A 20539-nucleotide genomic window follows, 5' to 3' on the forward strand; every position below is an offset into this window, starting at 1 on the left:
GGGATGTACAGCGCAACGAATGATAGTGCTGACTTGAATAAACCAGGATCGGCTCAGGATATTCCCATGGAAGAGAAGCCAAGAATAAGGGTCCAATGGAGTATCTAGGTATGTAGAACAATGCAGGGTCTGAGGATTGACAAGACATCCATCCTTTTTATCAGAGGCCGGTCCACTCTTCGTGTGATTGATCTGACTAGTCTGAGTACTTACTCAGGCCTTTAACTATTTATTACTTTTTACATTTGCTCGATTCCATATGACTTGATAAATTTTCAACCCCAGTCATGTATCCTATCCCTTACGATGGATAATAATTACATTTTATCAAAGAGCGAGAGTAACGGAATGACAATAATCTCGCACGATCAGTGCCATCAGACTGATCCGAAATGGCGCCAATTCTCGAGCCTTGCCTTACTCGCACTCGCTCACGAACACTGGAGAGGATCGGGCTGAGCCTTGGCTTGTAGGGCCAGCGAATAAGAACATCTTGCAAATACAGTGCTATCAGATCTAATGCTGCATTGCCATGGCCAGTAACTGGAGCGGCTTAGGTAATGTAAGCTGGTTGAGAGTCGTAGCGCTTCACGAGGCTTGAGCAAAGAGGAAATTATGCAGCCAATTTGACGGTTCTTTGAGTAATCTTTGCTCTTTTGATAATCACGAATGAATTTATTTATAGAATTTTGCTGCAAATTACCATCGGCATTATGGGGCCAGTAGCTTGAGACCAGCTGCTTGACGAAACCCGCGGTCGAATGAAAACAGGGAACAGTGACATCGTCTCCCGATGTGACGATGTGATTGTTGCTAAAGCTGCTCATCTTCAAAAGGAAACAAGATGAGACAGACTGAGAGAAAAGGTCTTGACGTAGTAAGTGAGATAGATGAGCTGAAAATTATAGACAGCACTGTTGAAGTCGAGTGATCAAATTGAGTTGAAACTGAGTGACCCTGATGACGCCAGGGGTGAGTTGACACTAACTCGAGATGAGTGTGGCTTAGACTGACGGAGCTTCGGACGGGAAGCGGGGCCTAAATAACGCCCTGTCCAATGAAATCTCGCCCCGTTGAGCCACTTTAATCTGGCAAGGGGAGGCAAGAAAACTGAGGACCTCTATTCTAGTGACAAAAAGAATTAGGCATAATTTGGTGTAGATTTTGTGGATTCTAGATTATATATTTTTGACATCTTCGTCCAACGTCAGAAGTTTTCTTGCTCCCTGGGGGCCTGGGCAGTTGAAGACGTTGGAGCCCTGAAAAGGCGCGATAAAAACCAATTGTCAGAAGGTGCTTCAGAGGGCCGTTGCTTTGCGCTTGCCCGCTGACGACTACCCCCGGAATCCCGCCATGTCATTGCATCTCACTCATGCATGAATCTGTCTCTCACAACGATCGATCATGAGTACACTAACTATCCAACAGCTAAAGTGATCATCCCTTAATCCCCACCATATCTTCCGATTCATCGACTGGACCCTTTTAACAAAGCACAAGCCTTCCACGAGGCTCGCTGTGTCTCGCGCGACTGCGACGGCGGCCTCCCAAGACCCAAGCATCCAGTGTTATACCGGCCACCCCGCCCCAGTAACCTAACCCAGCAATACGACAAGAAGAATCACCACTCGATTAGCTGTCCCAATTCTCAGCTACCATCAGCTCTCGCCGGCTGCTGCTGGCTACCTCCGCATTCGCCACTTATTCCTCGAACCCGGTGTGGTCCAATTCGATGGATACTCTGCGATGTCTAAGTGGGAGGAAGAGCCATGCAATGGGCAATCTCGAAACCAGAGGCGTCGTGTTGAAACGCCAGCTTAGCGATGGAGGAATTGCGGGTGTTGTTGTCGGTGTTATCGTGGGCATTGCGCTTGTTGTTCTTTGCTCGTATCCCTTTATCATCCGCCGCATCAGACGCCGAAAACAAACATCTCTTCATGGCCCCCCCGACACGAACGACCCGGAGACTGGCGAGGTTCCAGCAACTGGAGCCCCGGGGATAGACGATAATCAACGCCGCCTGTCCTCACAAGACTCTTTCAAACCTTCAGGGGAAAATACGCGTGGAGGAGTTGATGGATCTGTCAAAGACTTGGATTGGACAGCCCACGATGGCTTTTTGCAGCAAACCAATGGACAAGGTCAACCAGACTATGTTCCCCGAATCGACACTAATTTACCTTCTTACGGCTTTGGAAATGCTCAGCCAACTGCCAACGACTCAATACCGCGCTCAGCGCCGTTCGGCTCTGACGAGAATCATCATGAAGAGTACATGCCGCAGTCTATTGGTGATGCACCCCGTGCTGTTCTTAATGGGACCAGTGCGGACTACTATAGCCCATCAGTCCCTTCGGAGGCATTTGGCATGTTTTCGACTGAGGAACCTCGACCTCAACCTGAACGCTCATGGTCGCGTGGGAGCTCCTTGAGATATAATTTAAAACAGATGTTTAGTCGCAAGAGCACGCGCGATCAGTCTCTTAACTCACCAACATCGCAATCCCTGGCTGAATACTTCGAAGGCGTGCCAAGAGCACAGGATGGAAGTCTTCAACGGATTACTACAGCAGGAAGACCGACCGAGTCTCCTACTGACATGACTGCTCCGGCTACCGATTCTTTGCCGGTACCTTCATCTACCCAAGCCTTGGGCTCCCCGATTGCTTTGCCATCTACCCTGCCAAAGGGGGCTGTGCAAAGTCCCCCAGATTCCCCACCGACCACCTTCAACTTCAACGCGTCCCAATCCCCTCCTAGCCACCCAGCTCCTGGTACCGTGAACCCCATGGATATCATGCCTGCATCGACAGAAACCGAAGTATGGCACAGGAACGACTACCAATTATATGTATCGCAATCCTCACCCAACCAGCCGCCCCCCTCAGCAGGGCCTGCCACGCATGAAGGACCTGTGGACTCACCCTCGCCATTAACACTACCTCCTAGTGATCCTCATCCTCAGCCTGTACCCATAGTTCACTCTCCTACACCGACCCAGAGTCAAATAGCGTTTAAAACGGAGGAGATCGATGACAATCAGGATATCTCTATGTCTGAGATTCCAACGACCAACCACTTGAGTCCTCTCCCCGACAGTAGTGTTCGACACCCAAGCTATCCCTCCGATGCGTCTACCCCCCTGCCTGGACCGGCATTCACCAACCCGTCATCGCTCAGTACACCTGCAACACAGCTTGATACCCCTTCACCTCACTCTGGTACATCTTCCGACTACCGACATAGCGTGTCACCAGGAAACGCTGTAAGCAATCCGTCACCGAGCAATGGTTCACACGCATGTGATGAGCCTGGCTGTAACCAGGTGTTCGACCAGCCACACAAGCTCAAGTAAGTTTATCGTCGCTGGCTGATCGAAGTCGCTCATTAACCCGACAGGCATCATCAACGATATCATACGAAAGATCACAAATGCCCTTACCCGAACTGTGGCAAGGGATTCGGGACCAAAACCCATCTGCAGCGGCATGTCAATGATCGACATGAGAGAAAGAAGAAGTTCCATTGCGCCGTGCAAGGCTGTGACTACTCAAGGCAAGGGGGAAAGGGATTTCCTCGCAAGGATAACTGGAAACGACATATGACAAAGATTCACAACATGGATCAGAGACACCTCCCAGAACCTGTGGAAGTCGACCAGGAGATGGGCGGCACATAAGGGCATCTGCCTGCGACATCATCTTATTTGCTGCTGTAGATAGGGATACTCCCGCTGCATCTTGCACTGTACTATGTACCACCTGAATCGGCCACTGACTGACAAGCCTTAGCGCTTTGCTGGGCTCTTTGTTTACTTTCCTTTCTCATTTACAGCGATTTGATTCTTACACTCGTTCAAAGTTGGCATATCTGGGTATTAGAAGTCAAGGATTCAGCACAAAAATCAACGTTAGGACATTTAGGACTATTTGGGCGTTAGGTCATGGGAAAAGACACATTCATCTGACAACGGACGAGCCAGGCGTGTTCGTTCTTGGGTATCTATTAATTCGACAGTGTACAACCGAACTATTCCAATACAAAGAGTGCTATTGAGCATCATGGTTTCTGCCACATGCTCGCCCCCTTTAGCTTAGGTCTTTGATGATTTTCCTGACAAGCTTCTTCTGTTCTCCCACATCCAATCTCTTCTCATCAGTCTCTAGTACTGCCCTCCCAACAGCAATGACCGTTTTCACATTCTCACTATCAACCCAGAACTTGCCATTGCGTCCTGTGGCTGTCTCAAATTGAAGACCCGCGTTACCGAGCTCTTCCAGCACCACAACCCGGCCTTCTTGCACACTCTTGGGCATCATCAGACGTCGAGCCATTCCAAGTGACACGGTGTAGAGCATTCCGCCTGTTAAAGGGCCTAGACCCTCGGATTTTCCTGTTGAAGAAGATACGCATTCAATCTCTGGGTCCATGTGGCGGTTGGCGAGAGCAATCCGTGCGTACACAAGTGCACCCGCGGTAAGTTGAGGACGGGTCTTCTTTGTGGCGCCTTCGAAAGAAAGTTGTGGTAGAAGAGCAGGCGCGGTATAATCGGAGAGAGTAACATAGAATAAGTCGGCGGCGCTGCGCTGGACGGTCCCGATGACGAGCTCACCGACGCGAGGGGTATACTGTCAATCGATGAGTCGACGGTCTACGGCCCGGAGCTAATTCAGAAGCGTACCTTTCCTCGAGCATTCTCTACACGAATTGCATTCTTTTGTCGATCAGTTACAAGTTGGCCAGCGAGTGTGGGAACGATGTCGTTGGGAGGCACATGTCGTAGGCCAGGACCGAGCCGCAGAGGCTTCTTAGGATGTGAAGGAATAAGAGACGGATCAATGATATCACCTGGCAGTACAAACACCGCATCAGATGCCATGATGGGAAACTTGACGAGCTTAATGCTTCGAAATGTAACAGTTAAAAGCTGCAATCCCGATGCGACAACTTCAAAACCAAGAGCAAAGGCGGCATGTGGGGAACTGATAACGATAACGTGAGTACGTACCAGTGGCCGATCAAGAAAAATGTGGGCGATGCGATTAGCGGGCAGTTTTTTTTTCCAATCTCTGAGGGAAAAGAAAGTAAACCCCACTAACATCCATCACCAACTCGCCCTCCAAAATCTTGACACCTTGGAACCTCTTCGCTTCAACTCAACAGAGGCACAGAGTCTTGACTTTCTCTTTCTTTCTATACGAATTCACAAAACTCTCTTCCGACCGACCTAATGAGTGACAACGCTGGAGCCAAGGGCCCTGAGCCTGGCGATCGAGTTGCCATTGGTATTACCTTTGGTAACTCCAACAGTTCCATTGCCTATACTGTTGACGACAAGGCCGAGGTTATTGCCAACGAGGATGGAGGTATGTTCTAGATCGACTTGATTTTCATGAAACTGTGCCCCGTGATACTGTCACTAGGTCACTTGCTAACATTAGCTGCTTGATAGACCGACAAATTCCCACCGTTCTGTCTTACGTTGACGGCGATGAGTACTACGGTGGACAGGCCAAGAACTTCCTCGTTCGCAACCCCGATAACACCATCGCCAACTTCCGAGACTTCCTCGGCCAAGAGTACGCGAACTTCCCGCCACAGCCCCAATTCTGGAACCAAGGACACTGACAAGATGCCTTCAGATTCAAGTCCATCGACCCTACCCACTCTCACGCCTCCGCCCACCCCAAGGATGTTTCCGGTACCGTTGCTTTCTCCATCAAGGACAAGAACGAGGAAGAGACTTCGACAGTTTCTGTTTCAGAGGCCACTACTCGATACCTGCGACGGCTTGTGGGTTCTGCTTCCGACTACCTGGGTAAGAAGGTCACATCCGCCGTTGTTACCGTCCCCACAAACTTCACCGAGAAGCAGCGAGAGGCTCTAATCAAGGCCGCCAACGATGCCGACATCGAGATCCTTCAGCTTATTTCTGACCCTGTCGCCGCTGTTCTGGCTTACGATGCCCGTCCTGAGGCCAAGATCGAGGATAAGATTATTGTTGTCGCTGACCTTGGTGGCACTCGCTCGGATGTTGCTGTTATCGCTTCGCGAGGTGGTCTTTACACTATCCTCGCCACTGCTCACGATTACGAATTTGCTGGTGTTCATTTGGATAATGCCCTTATGGACCACTTTGCTAAGGAGTTCCAAAAGAAGCACAACATCGACCCCCGAAACAACACTCGCAGTCTTGCTAAGCTTCGACTCGAGTCTGAGGCTACCAAGCGAGCTCTGAGTCTGGGAAGCAACGCTCAGTTCAGCGTCGAGAGCTTGGCGGATGGTTTCGATTTCTCTGTTACTATCAACAGGATACGATACGAGATGGTTGCCCGCAAGGTTTTCGAGGGCTTCAACCGACTCATCGAGGGTGTTGTCAAGAAGGCCGGCCTCGATGTTCTTGACATTGACGAGGTTATTCTGTCAGGAGGTACTGCCCACACCCCTCGTATCGCTAACAACCTCCGTGGTATCTTCCCTGAGACTACCGAGATTCAGGCTCCCGCCACGAGCGTGTCCGCCATCAACCCTTCTGAGCTCCTTGCCCGTGGCGCTGCACTCCAGGCCTCTTTGATCCAGGAGTACGAGGCCGCCGATATCGAGCAGTCCACTCACCCTGCTGTCACCACCGTCAAACACATCTCCAACTCTATTGGTGTGATCACCGTGGGTGCTGACGGCGAGGATGTCTTCACCCCCATCATCGCCCCTGAGACCGCCGCCCCTGCCCGTCGCACTATCCATATTCCTGCTCCTAAGGAAGGTGGCGATGTTCTTATTAAGATTGTTGAGGGTAACACTCACATCAAGGTCACCAAGCCTGAGCCTAAGGCTAAGGAGGAGAATGGAGATAAGGATGAGGACGACTCCGATTTTGATGATTCTGATGAAGAGGAAGAGGAGACTCGGGAGAAGATCTGGAAGATCGGCAACCCTCTTGCCGAAGCCGCCATCAAGGGCGTCAAGGCTGGTGGCAAGGTCGAAGTCACGATCAACGTTCTAGCCGATCTAGGCGTTACCGTCACAGCCCGAGAAGTTGGCGGCAAGGGTGGTGTGCGAGGAAACATCTAAGTCCGGAAATGCTGGACTCAAGCAGGAACTTTGATTGAAAAGCCGCAATGATTTTATGAGTAGGTTTATAAGGGGGGTTGGTATGCAAAAAGCACGGGTTTATTGGTAGATTCTAGAGGACACAATAGAGGGTTGTCAGGGATGAATTGAATAAAGACTTTCAACATTTAAAGAAGCATGTCGAATCAATTCGGTGGAAGCCATTCAGGAAACATTATTAAGCAATTAAATACTCGAGCCGCCTCTTCGGGGCCGTGAACATGCTCAGTTTCGACTTCTAAATTATGCCCTTCACATTACCTGGTTCCCATCACCTGGTAATCGCCAAGCAATGAGGTCGTTTCGCATATCATCCTCTCTGACCTCGCGAGTTCCCTTATAACTCACTTCGCGCATTGGGTCGCTATCAAGTGTCATAGTAGACGTCATGCTCGCCATACTACGCGCGTGGTCGAGGTGGTGCTCATGGATGCGTACGCCTTTGCGTCGGTTCGACGGAGTAACTGTAACTGTCGAGAAGCTCTTATCACTCGAGTTGCTTGGTGTGCGGCGATGTGAGGAGCCAGCTGGGCCGTTATTCTGGTGATTGTGCGAAGGTGAGGCAGTTCTGTTTGAGTGGTGGTGATGATGGTGATGAGGGTGAAGGAGGTTGTGAGTTATACGGCGAGTATCGCGGGCTCGGATGGCATCACGTGGACCCATATCGTCGTCGTCGTCTTCTCCATCAGTGACAGGCGAAGCATTATGAGGTTTGGTTTTCCAGCCGTTACCTCCGTTGAAAATGTCCTCAATGACTTCTTCTGCAGAGTGCTCATTTGGTTGCCGACTCCACGAAGCAGCGAGAACGCTTCGGTACAGGTCTTGGAGCTCAGCGGCGTCGCGAGGCTTAGACAAGTTGGGGACCGCGGCAGCTATTGCTATAAATTGTCAGCGGCAGGGAATGATATGGAACGAATCCATTCAACTTACGCCCAACGTCGTCCTCTATTGCCTCGCTCATGATGCCTCCAATGCCTCCAAAGACAGGAGCCGTTTTCAGAGGAGGAGCTACGTAACTCCGTTCGCCGTCGACCTGGATCATGAGGATACTGATCTTCAGCGTACTGTTGACTTTGCTATCCTGCATGAGATATCTTCTCACGATGCCATCCTCGACAACATCTGAATCACGGCGCGGCCGTGATGTACCACCCCTCGTCGGGCTGACACCCATACTGTTGCTACGCATGCGACCAGGCGATGCGACATCCTTGACGAAGGCCTCGCTCTCTTCCACGTACTCGCTCAGGTTGAGGCGAACAATGCCAAGGGTGACCTTCTCAGTCAAGCCAAATTCCTGTATGACCTCAAACTCCATGGGACATTCGGTAAGGTTGTTATTGCGGTCTATCGATATGCGGATAGAGGGTACCGCGGTGACAAAGCCCCATTCGACTCTGTGGTTGGCGATTGGGCATTTCTGCGTGCGCCCGCGATGCTCCGCGGTCATTGAGTGAGAGAGGTGCCATTTGACAAAAGCCTGACCAGAAACGAGCGGCACGTTGTTAAGGTCGTAAATCTAGGAAGTATAAGTCAAGGTTTCCTCATAGAGTGGCTGGATGTAGATTGAGGGATGTACCTTGAGATGAAGGTCGAATTTTGGCTGGATTACGAGTTAACTTGAGTTCAAGTTGAAGATTGAGATAAATCCTTACCTTCCGAGCCTTGCCAACTTCAGGTTTGAGAAAGCCCATGTTAGCAAAGATTGTCAGGATATCCCTCTGTCAATGATTCGCAATGCTTAAGTTACGACTATGTGAGTATATAGCGAGCTCGCTTGAGCGTAACTGTGACGGTATCTAATCTTACGACAGACTTCCGTAATGAGACTGCAGTGAGTGAATGAGTGCTGGTTGCAATATCGCCAAAGCTAGACGCCAGAGAATATATATAGAAATAGCCCGCGTAATGCACCGGAAATGCGAACCTTGTGGGGATGGGGCTTACTTAAAGAGGCCATCCCCCTCTGGATCTACTCTGCTTGTTTGGCGTGGACTTTGACTTTGACTTTGACTTTGACTTTGGGTTTGGCTCTGGTCTGCCAGACAATTCCAACTCTAGTGGACTCTGCCAGCGACTGGCCTAACGATACGGCGGTCCCCTATGGCGCTGTATCTGGTGGAACTGAAACTGACCGTGATCAGCGATGATAAGATAAGCCCGTGATCGAAAGTTGATGATCCCAACGTGAATGATGAGGATATCATCATATGCAATTCCAGGGATCAGATCCCATGATGGTTGCCCCCTGTGACTTGACGCCACGAGAGATGCAACAGGCAAAGCCACAGGAGGCTGATAGCCACCTGATACCTAAGAGTAGGTACCTCTGCATTTAATTGAAGGGGAGGTGCATGCCAATTCAACAATAATTACACAGATAATCGTTTTTTAGGAGATATCATATTCCCAAGTCCTTTATTAAGTACATGCTGCCTTTTACACTCTTGCCCACTCCTGTAACATTCCCGTTGATGAGGTCCTACACTTCGTCTTCTGCTCCCTCGCTCTAAAAAAAAAAAGAAAAACAAACGCCTGCGAGTCATTCCTGCAAGGCCGAACCCGAGCAGCTGGACCGCCACCGATTCATATGTTTCATATAAAGAAGGAGAAATTGGATCTAAAACCGATCGATCTATTGGAGATGTCTTCAATATGTCGTAAACATCGAGATCCTACAGGGATGATTCATCGACATGATGTTATGGTCACTGATTTGATACATATCTTTTTCTCAGAACTTCTAACAAACAGGTTAGAAGACCTGCTAAATACGACTTAGTTTCTCAGAACCCATGTTCGATTTTGAGCTGAGAGAGTAAGCGATCCTAGCAGGGCGAAATAGTCTGAAACAGAAGAGGAACAGGGGGTAGTTCAACTGTTGAGAGAAGAGACAATACCTATTCTATAAGGACCGAGAACCAACGATAGACTATTACGAACAGAACTCTGAGCATCACGTACTATTCTCAACCTTTGTAGTAAATTCAAAGCAAAAGTCTAGGCTAACGGCATGATGAAAGTCTTTCCTGGTCATTATTATGTGCCTTAACCGCCTGGCTTGTGTGACCATACAGACCCAACAGTTCCCTCTCCCCACGGGAGAAGAGATGACAAAAGAGACAACTTGAACTATTATGCACAATCTTCTCTCTCAATTCTCAAACACCCGTTTCCCGATCTGTCCTTCGGCTCCCTGCTGCATTGCAGGTTGCATCGCTTCCTTACGATGGCGTTCTCAAAAGAAGCAATATACAACAATTATGAGACCTTGGAGTCCGATTCTTCGGTAAGATTCCCCATCGGTCACCTCTCACCATGAACCTTTAGCATATTTCACAACAATGTGATCAAATGAAAATGAGAGGTCAGACATGTAATATGGAAGTGATCCTGCAAAAGGGGGACGATCGCCGTTGAGTCCTGATCTCTTTCTTTGTCAAAATTATCTACTCGTCGAGAATGTGTGACTATTTCTTTGTATGAGCTCCCTCCTTGTAGTGAAGCCTCTTGCTAACCGCCAATGCAAGGTCGAGTTTCGGTGCCAACATCATGCTTGGATTGTTCGAAAGTGGTGCCCAAAATACGAAAGATCACAAAGGCCATGTACACCTAATATTGTTGATCCTCCAGAATTTTGGTATGTTCTCTATTACATTGATCTATGTCAGATGCATTGAGACACTAATAAGCTGATCGGTTTCTAGGGGCCATAAGATGTGTTCCAAATGTCAACCTCCAGGACAATTGGCAGAAGCAGTGAGGAGACATTATAGTGTTACGAGATGGAGCTAGAATAGATGGTTCAGGGAAGCTCAGGGGCCTCGTCGTCACGTTTTGATCAAAAATCATTTTCTCATCGCGGCTTGGCAACCAAGTAGACTCAAATATCTGATCGTCTGAGATTGGCAACGTCTAGCACGATTATCTGGCGAATGGCGCAAACTTGAGAGCTTTACCCTTACTAGAGGCGTTCATAAGTTCTTTCAGTGTTAATATTGGAGAATTCAATATTGAAAACAAATCGCTGATTTGATCAACCATCTTGTTGCATTTGTCGCAAATGTGTCAAAGCCCGTGTTGGACGTGCTCGTGGTGTATAAATACCTTAGCTTGGCGGCCAGCTCTGAAGAACTGTCCTGGCTGGGGAAATAAAATCGCAGTCTTTTGTGACCAAACGATCTATCTTTTGGAAACAAAAAATAAAAATAAAATAAAAAACAATCGACTGACTCGCCCTCGTCTAATAAAAACCTTATTCACATGTCATAATGGCAGTCCTGAAATGATGACTTGGAGGGGCCGTCAAAGCTTATCGATAAAGCTTTTATTTTCTTCCCGTCGCGTTTCGACGTTTACATTGAAGGTGACCAAGAACTCCCAAATTTGATATCTTCACAACAACTCCCTCGCCATGGCTCCGGGATCTTCTACCGGAGCCCAACCTGGGCCAGACAGCAGAAAGCGAAAGGCCGACACGCCTGCATCGAATGGCCGTAGGGAGAAGCGCTCCGTGGTTCATTCTGCACGCAGTATCCCTGCACAACCCGCCGAAGCTGCACTCAAAGATGGCGAACTTGATCTCCAGGCTTTTGTGGCCGCCCACGAGTTCGAGATTCGCGCTCTTGAACAGAGCATGGCCACATCGAAAGCTGTTGCTAGCAGTCGTGCCTTTCAGAAGGTACCCAGAGGCTTACGCCGCCGCACGGCGAGTCACAACCCCAAACGGGTGCCTCGCCGACTGAGAAAACGTGCGCTTAAAGAAATGAAAGACGACAACACTCCGGTTGTCGAAGCTAGAAGGAGGAAACCTAGAACAACACGAGCGAAAATAAGATCCGAAACAGCACGAAAGTTGGGAATATTGGCAGCGAGGAAACGCAAGGCTAGCCTAGCGATGGCGAAGGCGAAGCAGGATGGAGATGTCAGTAAAGACAAAGCATTGGCTGTAATAGGAAGACCACCGAGACCAAAACTTCGACGAAACGAGCTCAACGAGCCTCCAAAGCCAAAGTCCAAGTTCCGCAAGCGTCAACTGAACAAAACATGGTTACCAACACACTCATGGCATGCGAAAAGAGCACGTATGACTGATCCGTTGGAACCTTTATGGCGGTTCGCTATCCCATTGACACCAAACGAAAAGATATACCGACCTACACATCGAGCTCAGGGCGACAGAGGCGCAGTTGTATGGGAGATGAGCTACATGAGCACAATTGGGCTTTACGGCAAACACGCTGGCATAGAACGTGTGTTGAAGCGGATAGGGGTTGTTCAGGATTCATGTTGGAACGACAAGGGAAAGAAGTGGAGGATCGGAACCCGCTCATGGACCGGTGTTCTGAGTCGGGAAATTCAAACCGGACAGCAGAATCAAGTCGACCGAAAGATGATCGGACCATGTACTATCTTATGGAACCCCGAACCATCGGCACAAGAAGACAGCCAGGAGCTTAAGCAAGAATCGAGACAGGTCTTCTTGAGGATCCACCCCTCAGCCTTCCTCGAGCTGTTTAACGAGTTACTATCTTTGATAAAGCAGGAAAACCCTAGGCTTTACATCGAAGATCTTCGATTTGAGATTGGAAGCCTAGACCTGACAGGACCGGGGTCTACAGAAGCTTTGCTAGGTATATTACGTACCTATCCCGTAAAGGACAAGACGAAAACAAATCACACTGAGATTTTTCAAGGGCTGGCCGCTTTAACAAATGCAGCCACTCTCCCTGCTGGCGCGGTGTTGGGGTTCTCGGTGCAGGATCCCCGTCTTCAATATCCTCCAAGGCGCCTGGAGGTTCCTGAAGACCCAGAGTCGCAACTCCAACTCCTCGAAAAGATAGCGTCGTGGTCGGCCGAGGAGAATTTAAACCCGTATGCCATTTTCGATCGCGACACTCGCCATGCCGCGTCCTGCTTCCCTTCACAGAAACAAATCGATAGACGAAGAGCAAAAAATGCCCCCGGAACCTCCTTGAAACTTACAGCAGATGATCCCCCAATCCCGGTCATCCTTTTGGCTTCCCGCACGGATAGAGGCACACAGAAGCAAGGTACATGGACTCTGCTTGCCCCATGGAAGTGTATACAGCATCTCTGGTACTCTTTGGTGCATTATCCCCTCTCTTCAGGGGGTAACCCACGATTCGCAGGTTTGAACGAGATCCGCCAGGTCGCCTTCGAACGAGGCCAGACTTGGTTCCCAGGGGATTTTCCCGGAACCAAGGCTGGTGCTGCATGGGAGCTCGAGGAGCGTCGAAAAAGAAGAGCGGCTTGGGAGAAGCGACCGAAGAGCAAGAGAACCGCCTGGGAATCACTCGATCTGGGCGGTGGGAGGAAGGGCGAGATCGGCGATGGTTTCGCTAGCGATTTTGAGCTATTGTTCAATGCAGGAGATTCACAAACTAGCGAAGAGAACAATACTGAGGGCGCGATGGACGTGAGCCAGGACGAAAATTCAGCTTCAACACAAGTACCGAAGCAACAAGAGCCACGCATTTACCAGCTGCGCCAAATCTCGAAAGATGTTTTTAACCAAGCCGTCACTTCTCCGTCTACCCCTTCAACAATACCAATAAACGCTCTTCTTGGCGTCCGTATATCTCTAATTTCTAGGGGCGTTGTCACACCCTGTGCTCGCATCTACCGCCTCCCATCTCGTCCTACCACAGATCCACAGTCCTCTGAAGCCGAAGTCCCTGCCACTATTCCTCCGGGTTCATTATCTACACCCTCCTCACTTCCATATGATCTCCGGTCCCAATGGCTTTCTCAGGCCCGGCCGTCTCTGTCTACAAAGAACAAAGCATGCAGAACCTCGACGCCCCGCGACTTGGAATCATTGAAACGTCAACTTGCCGCTGAACTCGTGTCTAAACCTGCGCCTTACCCCTTTACGCCGGCTAATAAATCCGACATGAACGGCCATCCCCTTGTTCCCAACGTCGAAGATCTCGTTGGCTTCGTCACCACCGGATCATTTAGTCTAACCGAGGGTCACGGGATGGCCATTGGTTCAATCGCGATAGACAAGGTTTTAGACGATGTCAAGGAAAACGCAAAGGAAGGACGATATTGTATAGTTAGAAACGCGGGCGAAAGCGTCGGGTGGCTTGCAAAATGGGAGGCTGTCTAAGTATGTTACGATATAAACATCAACTGGCGTACTGACCCAGTATTTGTATTCTTCTTTTCGGATATCATGGAGTGTGGTTGGCGAGGCATGCATGCATTCATACCCATGCCTGAACCTGATATGTAGGCATCAATATACCGGCCATGAGAATAATGACGCCAGGAGTTCTGAATTTATGGATGTTCAGTAAACAGGGAAGCAAAAGGCGCCATTGACATTCTTGCCGCGGGCAAAGCGCCTCGATGAGGGGTCACGCCCTTCAGCACTATGCAATATAACACTCTAGCCTCTTCCTCATCTCACTACTTTTAATTTCGAACACTTCGGTCTCATTGCCACTATCACTCGTATAAAAGCAACCCAATGGCCTCAGAAGAATACCCTACAAGCGTCTCTGGCGGATGTCTCTGTGGCTCAGTTCGTTACACGCTGACATTTCCATCTGGCCATGACTGGAAGAGAAGCGTACATCTCACTTCCGTTTCTCAGATCTCACTGTACTAACCATCACTTGACAGTGTTCAACCTGCCAATGCTCCCAGTGCCGTAAGAATGGCGGCTCTCTCATTGCATGGCTTCATTCAGTCCCTGCTTCCAGCGTAGAGTTCACCTCTCAGACGACGCTATCGCGATACCACGCCTCACCGGAAGCAGCACGGGGCTTCTGTTCCAATTGCGGCAGCTGGCTCTTCTGGCGCAATGAAAAGTCGGAAAAGATTAGCATGTCTGTTGGAACGTTCGACAAAGACGGCCTGAAAACCTGGGGCCGGCAGTTATCCTATTCGGAGGTCCATCTTTGGTCTGAGGATGCGATCGAGGGTATCACGGATCATTTGCCTGGAGAGAAATGGAAGTATGATGATCAAGGAGAAGGGGCTGAGAGGATAGCATGAGTGGCACCATAAGCACGGTGTTTTCTCTATATGATTATATTCTTCATCGTGTGTTTGCTTTGGAATAGTATAGCCAGAAATGGTACCAGGAGTCGTACTGGTAGTGGCAGTGGTATCGTCGAGTATTCCTTTGAAAATGGCTCTTTTCCAACGCCCGGTCAACAGCATAACCACTGTTTCTGACAGTAACTGTGCCATAGATCCCGTGGAAACGCCGCATATAAACAAAATCTAAACCGAAAGGCCCAATAATCCAAACCCTTTTTAGTCCTCTTCACTAATCTCACTTTCATCCCCATCGGGGCTTTCTTGTTGGCTGTTCTCCAGGTTTTCGAACGCGTCCTCGAGTTCTTTGGCGAGGTCGACTTCTGGTCCTTCCTCCCCTTCCTCTTCCCCGTCTACATCCATAGGATCGGGCCCAGTCTCATATTGACTACGGTTGTTGACAGGGCTGGGCAGCTTGAACTCAAAGTCTGGATCATCATCATCCTCACCGTCGGCATCATCACCTTCAGACTCGCGCTGATCCATGAATTCATCAAAGCGGCGAACAGACGGGAAAGCAGGCGAGAAGTCAGTCCTACGCGCTGTGTTGGTGTCGGCGCCAGGATACTCGACAAGAAGGCCACCATCGTCATCATCCTCGTCCTCGTCCTCTTCTTCAGGGGCTGGTGTACGCTTCTTGGGTTCCGCAGGTTTTGATTGTTCGTTAGATTGAGGTACTGGTAGTGAGAGCTCGATATTCTTGGGGGCCTGCTTCTTCTCGGGCTTGCGCTTGACATCTCTCTTCTGTGTGGTGGATTTGGCGCGTGCTTTGGCATTGGATTTGTCGGAGGCACTCTTTTCAGCTTTTATGTTTGTTTTTGATGCGCCGTTTGATGCGCTGTCGATGTGAGGATATTGTCGACGGAGACTGTCAGCATCGGCGTTACCAGGCAGTCGGGTGACGTTCATGTTGAAAGTAGAGTCGACAAGATCGAGGATAAAGGCCTCGCGGCTGGGGTCGAAGTAAAGAACATATTGACCACTATCTTTATTTCTTGTCCCTGTGAAAGCATACTTTGCGTCGTTGTCGGTATATGTGAGGTCGTAGGATGCCGTCTTTCCGGGGATAGAGGGTTTTATGCGAGCTAAGTTGGGGGCTGAGTCTGACGAGAGTGTCGGCTTGTGATTGTCTTGGAGTATGTAAGTATCATGGCACATCAAGCTTTGGGGTTAAGGAAAACTTACACTTGATACCGGTGAAGATCTCGTTGGATGTCTTGCCTAAGAGAGCATCGCCGAGGATGACGGGATAGTTGCCCGTCTTTGTCGGATCGATCAGGCCAGCCGCTGCCATAGTATGATGCGCGACAGGGCGTGGGGTAGCAAGTCACGAGAAATTGAGGGTATAATACTGGTGTTGAAGGTGAAGAGTATGGTAATATGATATATTTTTCCTGAAGGATATCCAAAATGTTATTGTCTCGAGTTGTTCAAGGTTCAAGTTGACGCGCGGGTTGAGGAAAGGGAAGTCCGGAGGAGGGTCTGGAGTCTAGAACCCGAGAAGATGGGGCCGAGTGGACGGGTTCAAAGTGGGGAGACGCCAGCAGGGGAGGACTAGGTGTGATTAAGAGGAGCAAGTGGAATGATGTTCGTATTTCAACGTCAGGTAATAAATAAACCAAAGGCGATAAAACTACGATAGGTACTGTCTATAATATCCAGCAATCTCAAAGGTGAAACAGCAAATCACGAAGGCAAAGGCGAATATTTCATGCTTTTAGGTCATTGAATCATTTGTTTTGCACTTGGATGCTTTGATCAGGGTTGTCACGAGCTGGCTTCCATTAATAGACTCACTGTTGTAGCCTGATGAGGCAGTGAACCAGCTTAAACAAAGGAACTCACCAAAGTTCCAATTCAGAGTAATAGGGAACAAAGCACTTCCAATTTCATTTTCAAATCTCATGTGATAAGCCTTACCAATAAGCATGTTGATAAGCATATCCTGTTTTACTAAATCCTAGGTTATGCGAGTTGCCAAACTCCGTGCCTCCAATGAATGACCTTGAAACCTTAGCAACTGATTCTTAGTAGTTATGTGTCTCATGGTAGGGCGTATTTCGTGACACATTTCACAAATAACCTCAGTGTCGCCGATGCATAAGGTAGTCTCTGTTCCAAAATTCGCGCTGGACACAACAGTAGAGCATTAGTTTTGGGATAGTGACTCTGCTGAGTTGAATTTGACTGCCTCTTGGCTATCGCAACTTACGGCCTACTCAAGATCCGTAGCCTGCTTTCTGTCTTATCCACACCCTAGGGCTCTCTCAAGCCATCATCAACAGCCATCTAACTCTGTCACTACTGTAGTATTTAATTTTCCGGTACTTTAGATTCGCGCTGTCCATAATAAAGGACTTCTGCACCTTTCAAAAAAGTTTATGGAAGTCATATATATCACTTGAAATGGTATGCTTACATCTAATAAGCGTTCTTTGATGAGTTAAAAGGGGTGTTATGACTAGCAAACGTGCCAGAGGCAGTTTTTCCGTACTTGTGAGAACATGGAATATAGCATTGGATGCTTTATCCTTAAACTTACAAAAACTAGGTGTCTTGCGGATATCCAATTTATATACATCCTGCTCATCATCTATTGTCTAAAGCAGAACGTTTTGAAGGTAAAAAAAACGGATCACTAGTAGACTGTACTGGGTTCACTAAGTACGGAATGTTTCTAGTATGTTCGACGCCTGAGAGAGGCCTGGTGTGAAGGGTACCTCATTACAAGATCAGTATACCACCAGAATGTGTCCAAGGACCACGAGAGCTATAGAATAAACTTGAAGACATCTCAAACATCAGTTTTGTTCTCACAGCATATTATACCAGGGTGCGATCAAAATAGCTGTGGGTGGCCATGTTCTTACCGTGGTATTTCGTCTTCTTCATGATATCAGAGAAAAATACAGAAACATCATAAGGATGATACCGAAATGTCTTGATAATCAAGCCAGCTGCCTCTGTGAAATATCAAAGTCTGTAGAGAGCAGTTAAACTCCGGTGGATAGCCATCCAGCGTGGTTCGACTACAGGGACAAGAGAGTACTCGCGGCAGACTCTTGCAACATTTGAGCTATGAATAGATCTATCCCTCTTCCTCTAAGTGATGTAAGGGAACAGCCTTAAAGCCTGCAGCCAGTCATATAGATTGGTCACAGGACTTTTGATTCCAAACTACCTGAACCTCAAGGTGTCAAAATATTGAAGACCTTGAACCGGGGAAGGGGGGCAAGAATCCCTATTCAAGGAGCATACTGAACTCATCCCAAACTTATCAGAGTTATTATGCCTCAGCATTACAGTCTCAAGATTTCTTCTAGACACTAGCCGAGTACTGAATCATTCGGCTACCTAATGTTTACAGTCAAACTTTGGAGTCGGACATAGCTCCGGATTACCACTCAAAATAGATATGTGATGGACAAGGAAATAACCTCTGGTTTTATTGGGGGCCGGCTATTTTATTTATATATAAACCCTTCAAGTTCTAGTGACAATGTTTGACTCCACTGGCCTTGCCACTGATAGATTGTACGGATCTTGGGTAGTTAAGCATCCAATTGTGTAAAATCAGAGTCAAGGCAATAGGGTGACGCCGTCTTGCCTGGGAAATGCCCGAGGCTTTGCAAATTGGAATAGACTGTCAGAATCTGGACAAGAAACTGAATAGTCAGAGCTCCAGTATTTACACAAAGCTATTTGGCAAACATCCACGACTCAGCCGTGAACAGTATCAAGGATCAGGGTTCATATGGCTGTTTTGGCTAAACGATTCAGTTTTGACAGATCTTTGGCGTGTGGGAACATCCCAACTGCTTTGGTTTTGAAGTTCATGCATGTTCCAGATCGTAATCTCACAACTTGTGGCTGATCTGAGAACTCATATTCGATAAAGGTCGGCGAAGTTCATAGGCCTCTATCAATTCTGTGTTCTTTATGCAAGGTGGCAGAGACATGTCGGCACACCGACATTCGGCATTTCTTTGTTCCCGTCCCTTACTTGCGTCTGAGTCTTCCATACTTACTCTTCTTCTCAAGACGCATTGGCTATAAGCTATTGCGTGGAGTTGCATATATGAAACCACATTAGAGTAGTAAACTACTAAAGCCGACACCGGTCATGCTGGCAAACATCGAGATCCCTCTCTAGCTTATGATTTCTGATCTGCCCTGTCTGCCTCAATGGTGCATTGCTGAGACCCATGTGCTAGTGACCGGCTGACACGAACAGATAACAGACTTCCAACATCCGTTGGTGATGAGTCAAGACATCGATCAATAATAGTGCACGTCCTCATGTACCAGCTGCTTGGAACTGGCGTTGATCATAATGTCGGCATCGAGCCTTAGACACGGAAATGCAGATGCATGGAGTTTTGAGATTAGAAACAATCAGAATACCGTGTTCTCTTTTGAACAAATATGTATTGCTGAGCACCCAAGTGTCTTATGCGCTATAACAAGGGGGTTAATAAGAAGTCAGCTGTCGGCGATGGGCTTCGGGAATCGTCGATCCGACGTCGATCACTCATGCAGCCCGCTTTTGTTCAAGGACAAGCGACCTGTAGGGATATAATAACAGAACAACGAGTCTAGATTTCCATACAGTCAAAAGACGGCGAACTCATAGCGCTTCGTTTCAAACGCGATGCTGAGTGGCCGCGAAAGGTTCTGAGGCCTGCGTAATTAGAACGAAGGTGGCATTTCTTGTCTTGAACCTACACATGCCTATTCGTTGGTTTTGTATGAAGCTTGGCAATAAATCGGATCCGCCGAACGTTACAAAATACTACACGTTGACACTAGAGAGTTCAGCTAAACCAGACCCAATTTCTGGATGGTTACTTCGGCTTTTCTCCTTGGTCTCGTCTCATCCTCACTTGTAGTCCTGGCAACGTGATTGGAAAGCGAACGTGTTTAGGCTCAACCTCTCCCGCTAAGTTTATGACTCGAACAGCTCGACCATGGCACAAAGTTCAAACTGGTAAGCCATTGACTAACGATAGCAGTTTTTAGTTCCCGTGAGCTTGTTCTGGGGGGGGGGGGACTCAAGAGCGTAGCTCCCGCCAATTGACTTGGAGTGTTTACCTTCAAATGGTGTCTGTTGGTAGAGTGGCCGCAGCTACTGGGGGCTAGATAAGCTAACCATTACAGTAATTGATCGGCCGATGCCTCGGCCGGGCGGAAGGTTTGAAGGCTGAAGCTTTGTTGAAACGAAACTCAAATGGGATGCTTGCAGAGTCTATACGGCGACATGAATGCTTTGATGGTATGGGTCGAGGTGACGAGTTTCCGATGTTTGATACAGGGTCCCGTTGAATGGTTGACAAAAGAGCACCTGTGCTAATTAGTC

General features: G+C 48.5%; 8 protein-coding genes across 9 annotated transcripts; 4 read left to right on the forward strand and 4 right to left on the reverse strand.

Annotated features, from left to right (window-relative positions):
• Window positions 1-301: 301 nt before the first annotated feature.
• Window positions 302-827, reverse strand: FOXG_03153 (uncharacterized protein; the record flags this gene model as incomplete). Its single annotated transcript, XM_018380731.1, has 2 exons — window positions 302-522; window positions 704-827. The coding sequence occupies 2 exons, from the start codon at window positions 825-827 to the stop codon at window positions 302-304; spliced, it is 345 nt and encodes a 114-aa protein (XP_018237063.1).
• Window positions 828-1294: 467 nt separating this feature from the next.
• Window positions 1295-4448, forward strand: FOXG_03154 (uncharacterized protein). Its single transcript, XM_018380732.1, has 2 exons — window positions 1295-3351; window positions 3400-4448. The coding sequence occupies exons 1-2, from the start codon at window positions 1733-1735 to the stop codon at window positions 3677-3679; spliced, it is 1899 nt and encodes a 632-aa protein (XP_018237064.1). The 5' UTR covers window positions 1295-1732; the 3' UTR covers window positions 3680-4448.
• On the reverse strand, window positions 1302-5013 carry FOXG_03155 (exosome complex component RRP40). The gene is made up of 2 exons (XM_018380733.1): window positions 4682-5013; window positions 1302-4628 (listed from the first exon to the last, which is right to left on the reverse strand). The coding sequence occupies exons 1-2, from the start codon at window positions 4877-4879 to the stop codon at window positions 4089-4091; spliced, it is 738 nt and encodes a 245-aa protein (XP_018237065.1). The 5' UTR covers window positions 4880-5013; the 3' UTR covers window positions 1302-4088.
• FOXG_03156 (uncharacterized protein) lies at window positions 4893-7924 on the forward strand. The gene is made up of 3 exons (XM_018380734.1): window positions 4893-5366; window positions 5453-5579; window positions 5643-7924. Exons 1-3 carry the CDS (start codon window positions 5231-5233, stop codon window positions 7069-7071), a joined length of 1692 nt encoding a protein of 563 aa, XP_018237066.1. The 5' UTR covers window positions 4893-5230; the 3' UTR covers window positions 7072-7924.
• On the reverse strand, window positions 5214-9358 carry FOXG_03157 (uncharacterized protein). 2 transcript variants are annotated; one of them, XM_018380736.1, is made up of 5 exons: window positions 9058-9334; window positions 8766-8782; window positions 8690-8713; window positions 8041-8629; window positions 5214-7988 (listed from the first exon to the last, which is right to left on the reverse strand). In XM_018380736.1, exons 1-5 carry the CDS (start codon window positions 9068-9070, stop codon window positions 7363-7365), a joined length of 1269 nt encoding a protein of 422 aa, XP_018237068.1. In that variant the 5' UTR covers window positions 9071-9334; the 3' UTR covers window positions 5214-7362. The 2 variants fall into 2 exon arrangements, with proteins under 2 accessions (XP_018237068.1, XP_018237067.1); XM_018380735.1 differs by having other exon boundaries at window positions 8766-9358.
• Window positions 9359-11480: 2122 nt separating this feature from the next.
• On the reverse strand, window positions 11481-17203 carry FOXG_03159 (uncharacterized protein). The gene is made up of 2 exons (XM_018380738.1): window positions 16369-17203; window positions 11481-16313 (listed from the first exon to the last, which is right to left on the reverse strand). Exons 1-2 carry the CDS (start codon window positions 16475-16477, stop codon window positions 15403-15405), a joined length of 1020 nt encoding a protein of 339 aa, XP_018237069.1. The 5' UTR covers window positions 16478-17203; the 3' UTR covers window positions 11481-15402.
• On the forward strand, window positions 11525-14245 carry FOXG_03158 (uncharacterized protein; the record flags this gene model as incomplete). The annotated part of the gene is made up of 1 exon (XM_018380737.1): window positions 11525-14245. One exon carries the CDS (start codon window positions 11525-11527, stop codon window positions 14243-14245), a length of 2721 nt encoding a protein of 906 aa, XP_018237070.1.
• On the forward strand, window positions 14609-15138 carry FOXG_18492 (uncharacterized protein; the record flags this gene model as incomplete). The annotated part of the gene is made up of 2 exons (XM_018398584.1): window positions 14609-14710; window positions 14764-15138. The coding sequence occupies 2 exons, from the start codon at window positions 14609-14611 to the stop codon at window positions 15136-15138; spliced, it is 477 nt and encodes a 158-aa protein (XP_018237071.1).
• Window positions 17204-20539: the final 3336 nt, after the last annotated feature.

Source organism: Fusarium oxysporum, chromosome 8, assembly GCF_000149955.1.
Source record: "Fusarium oxysporum f. sp. lycopersici 4287 chromosome 8, whole genome shotgun sequence".
In the NCBI taxonomy this organism is placed as follows: domain Eukaryota; kingdom Fungi; phylum Ascomycota; class Sordariomycetes; order Hypocreales; family Nectriaceae; genus Fusarium; species Fusarium oxysporum.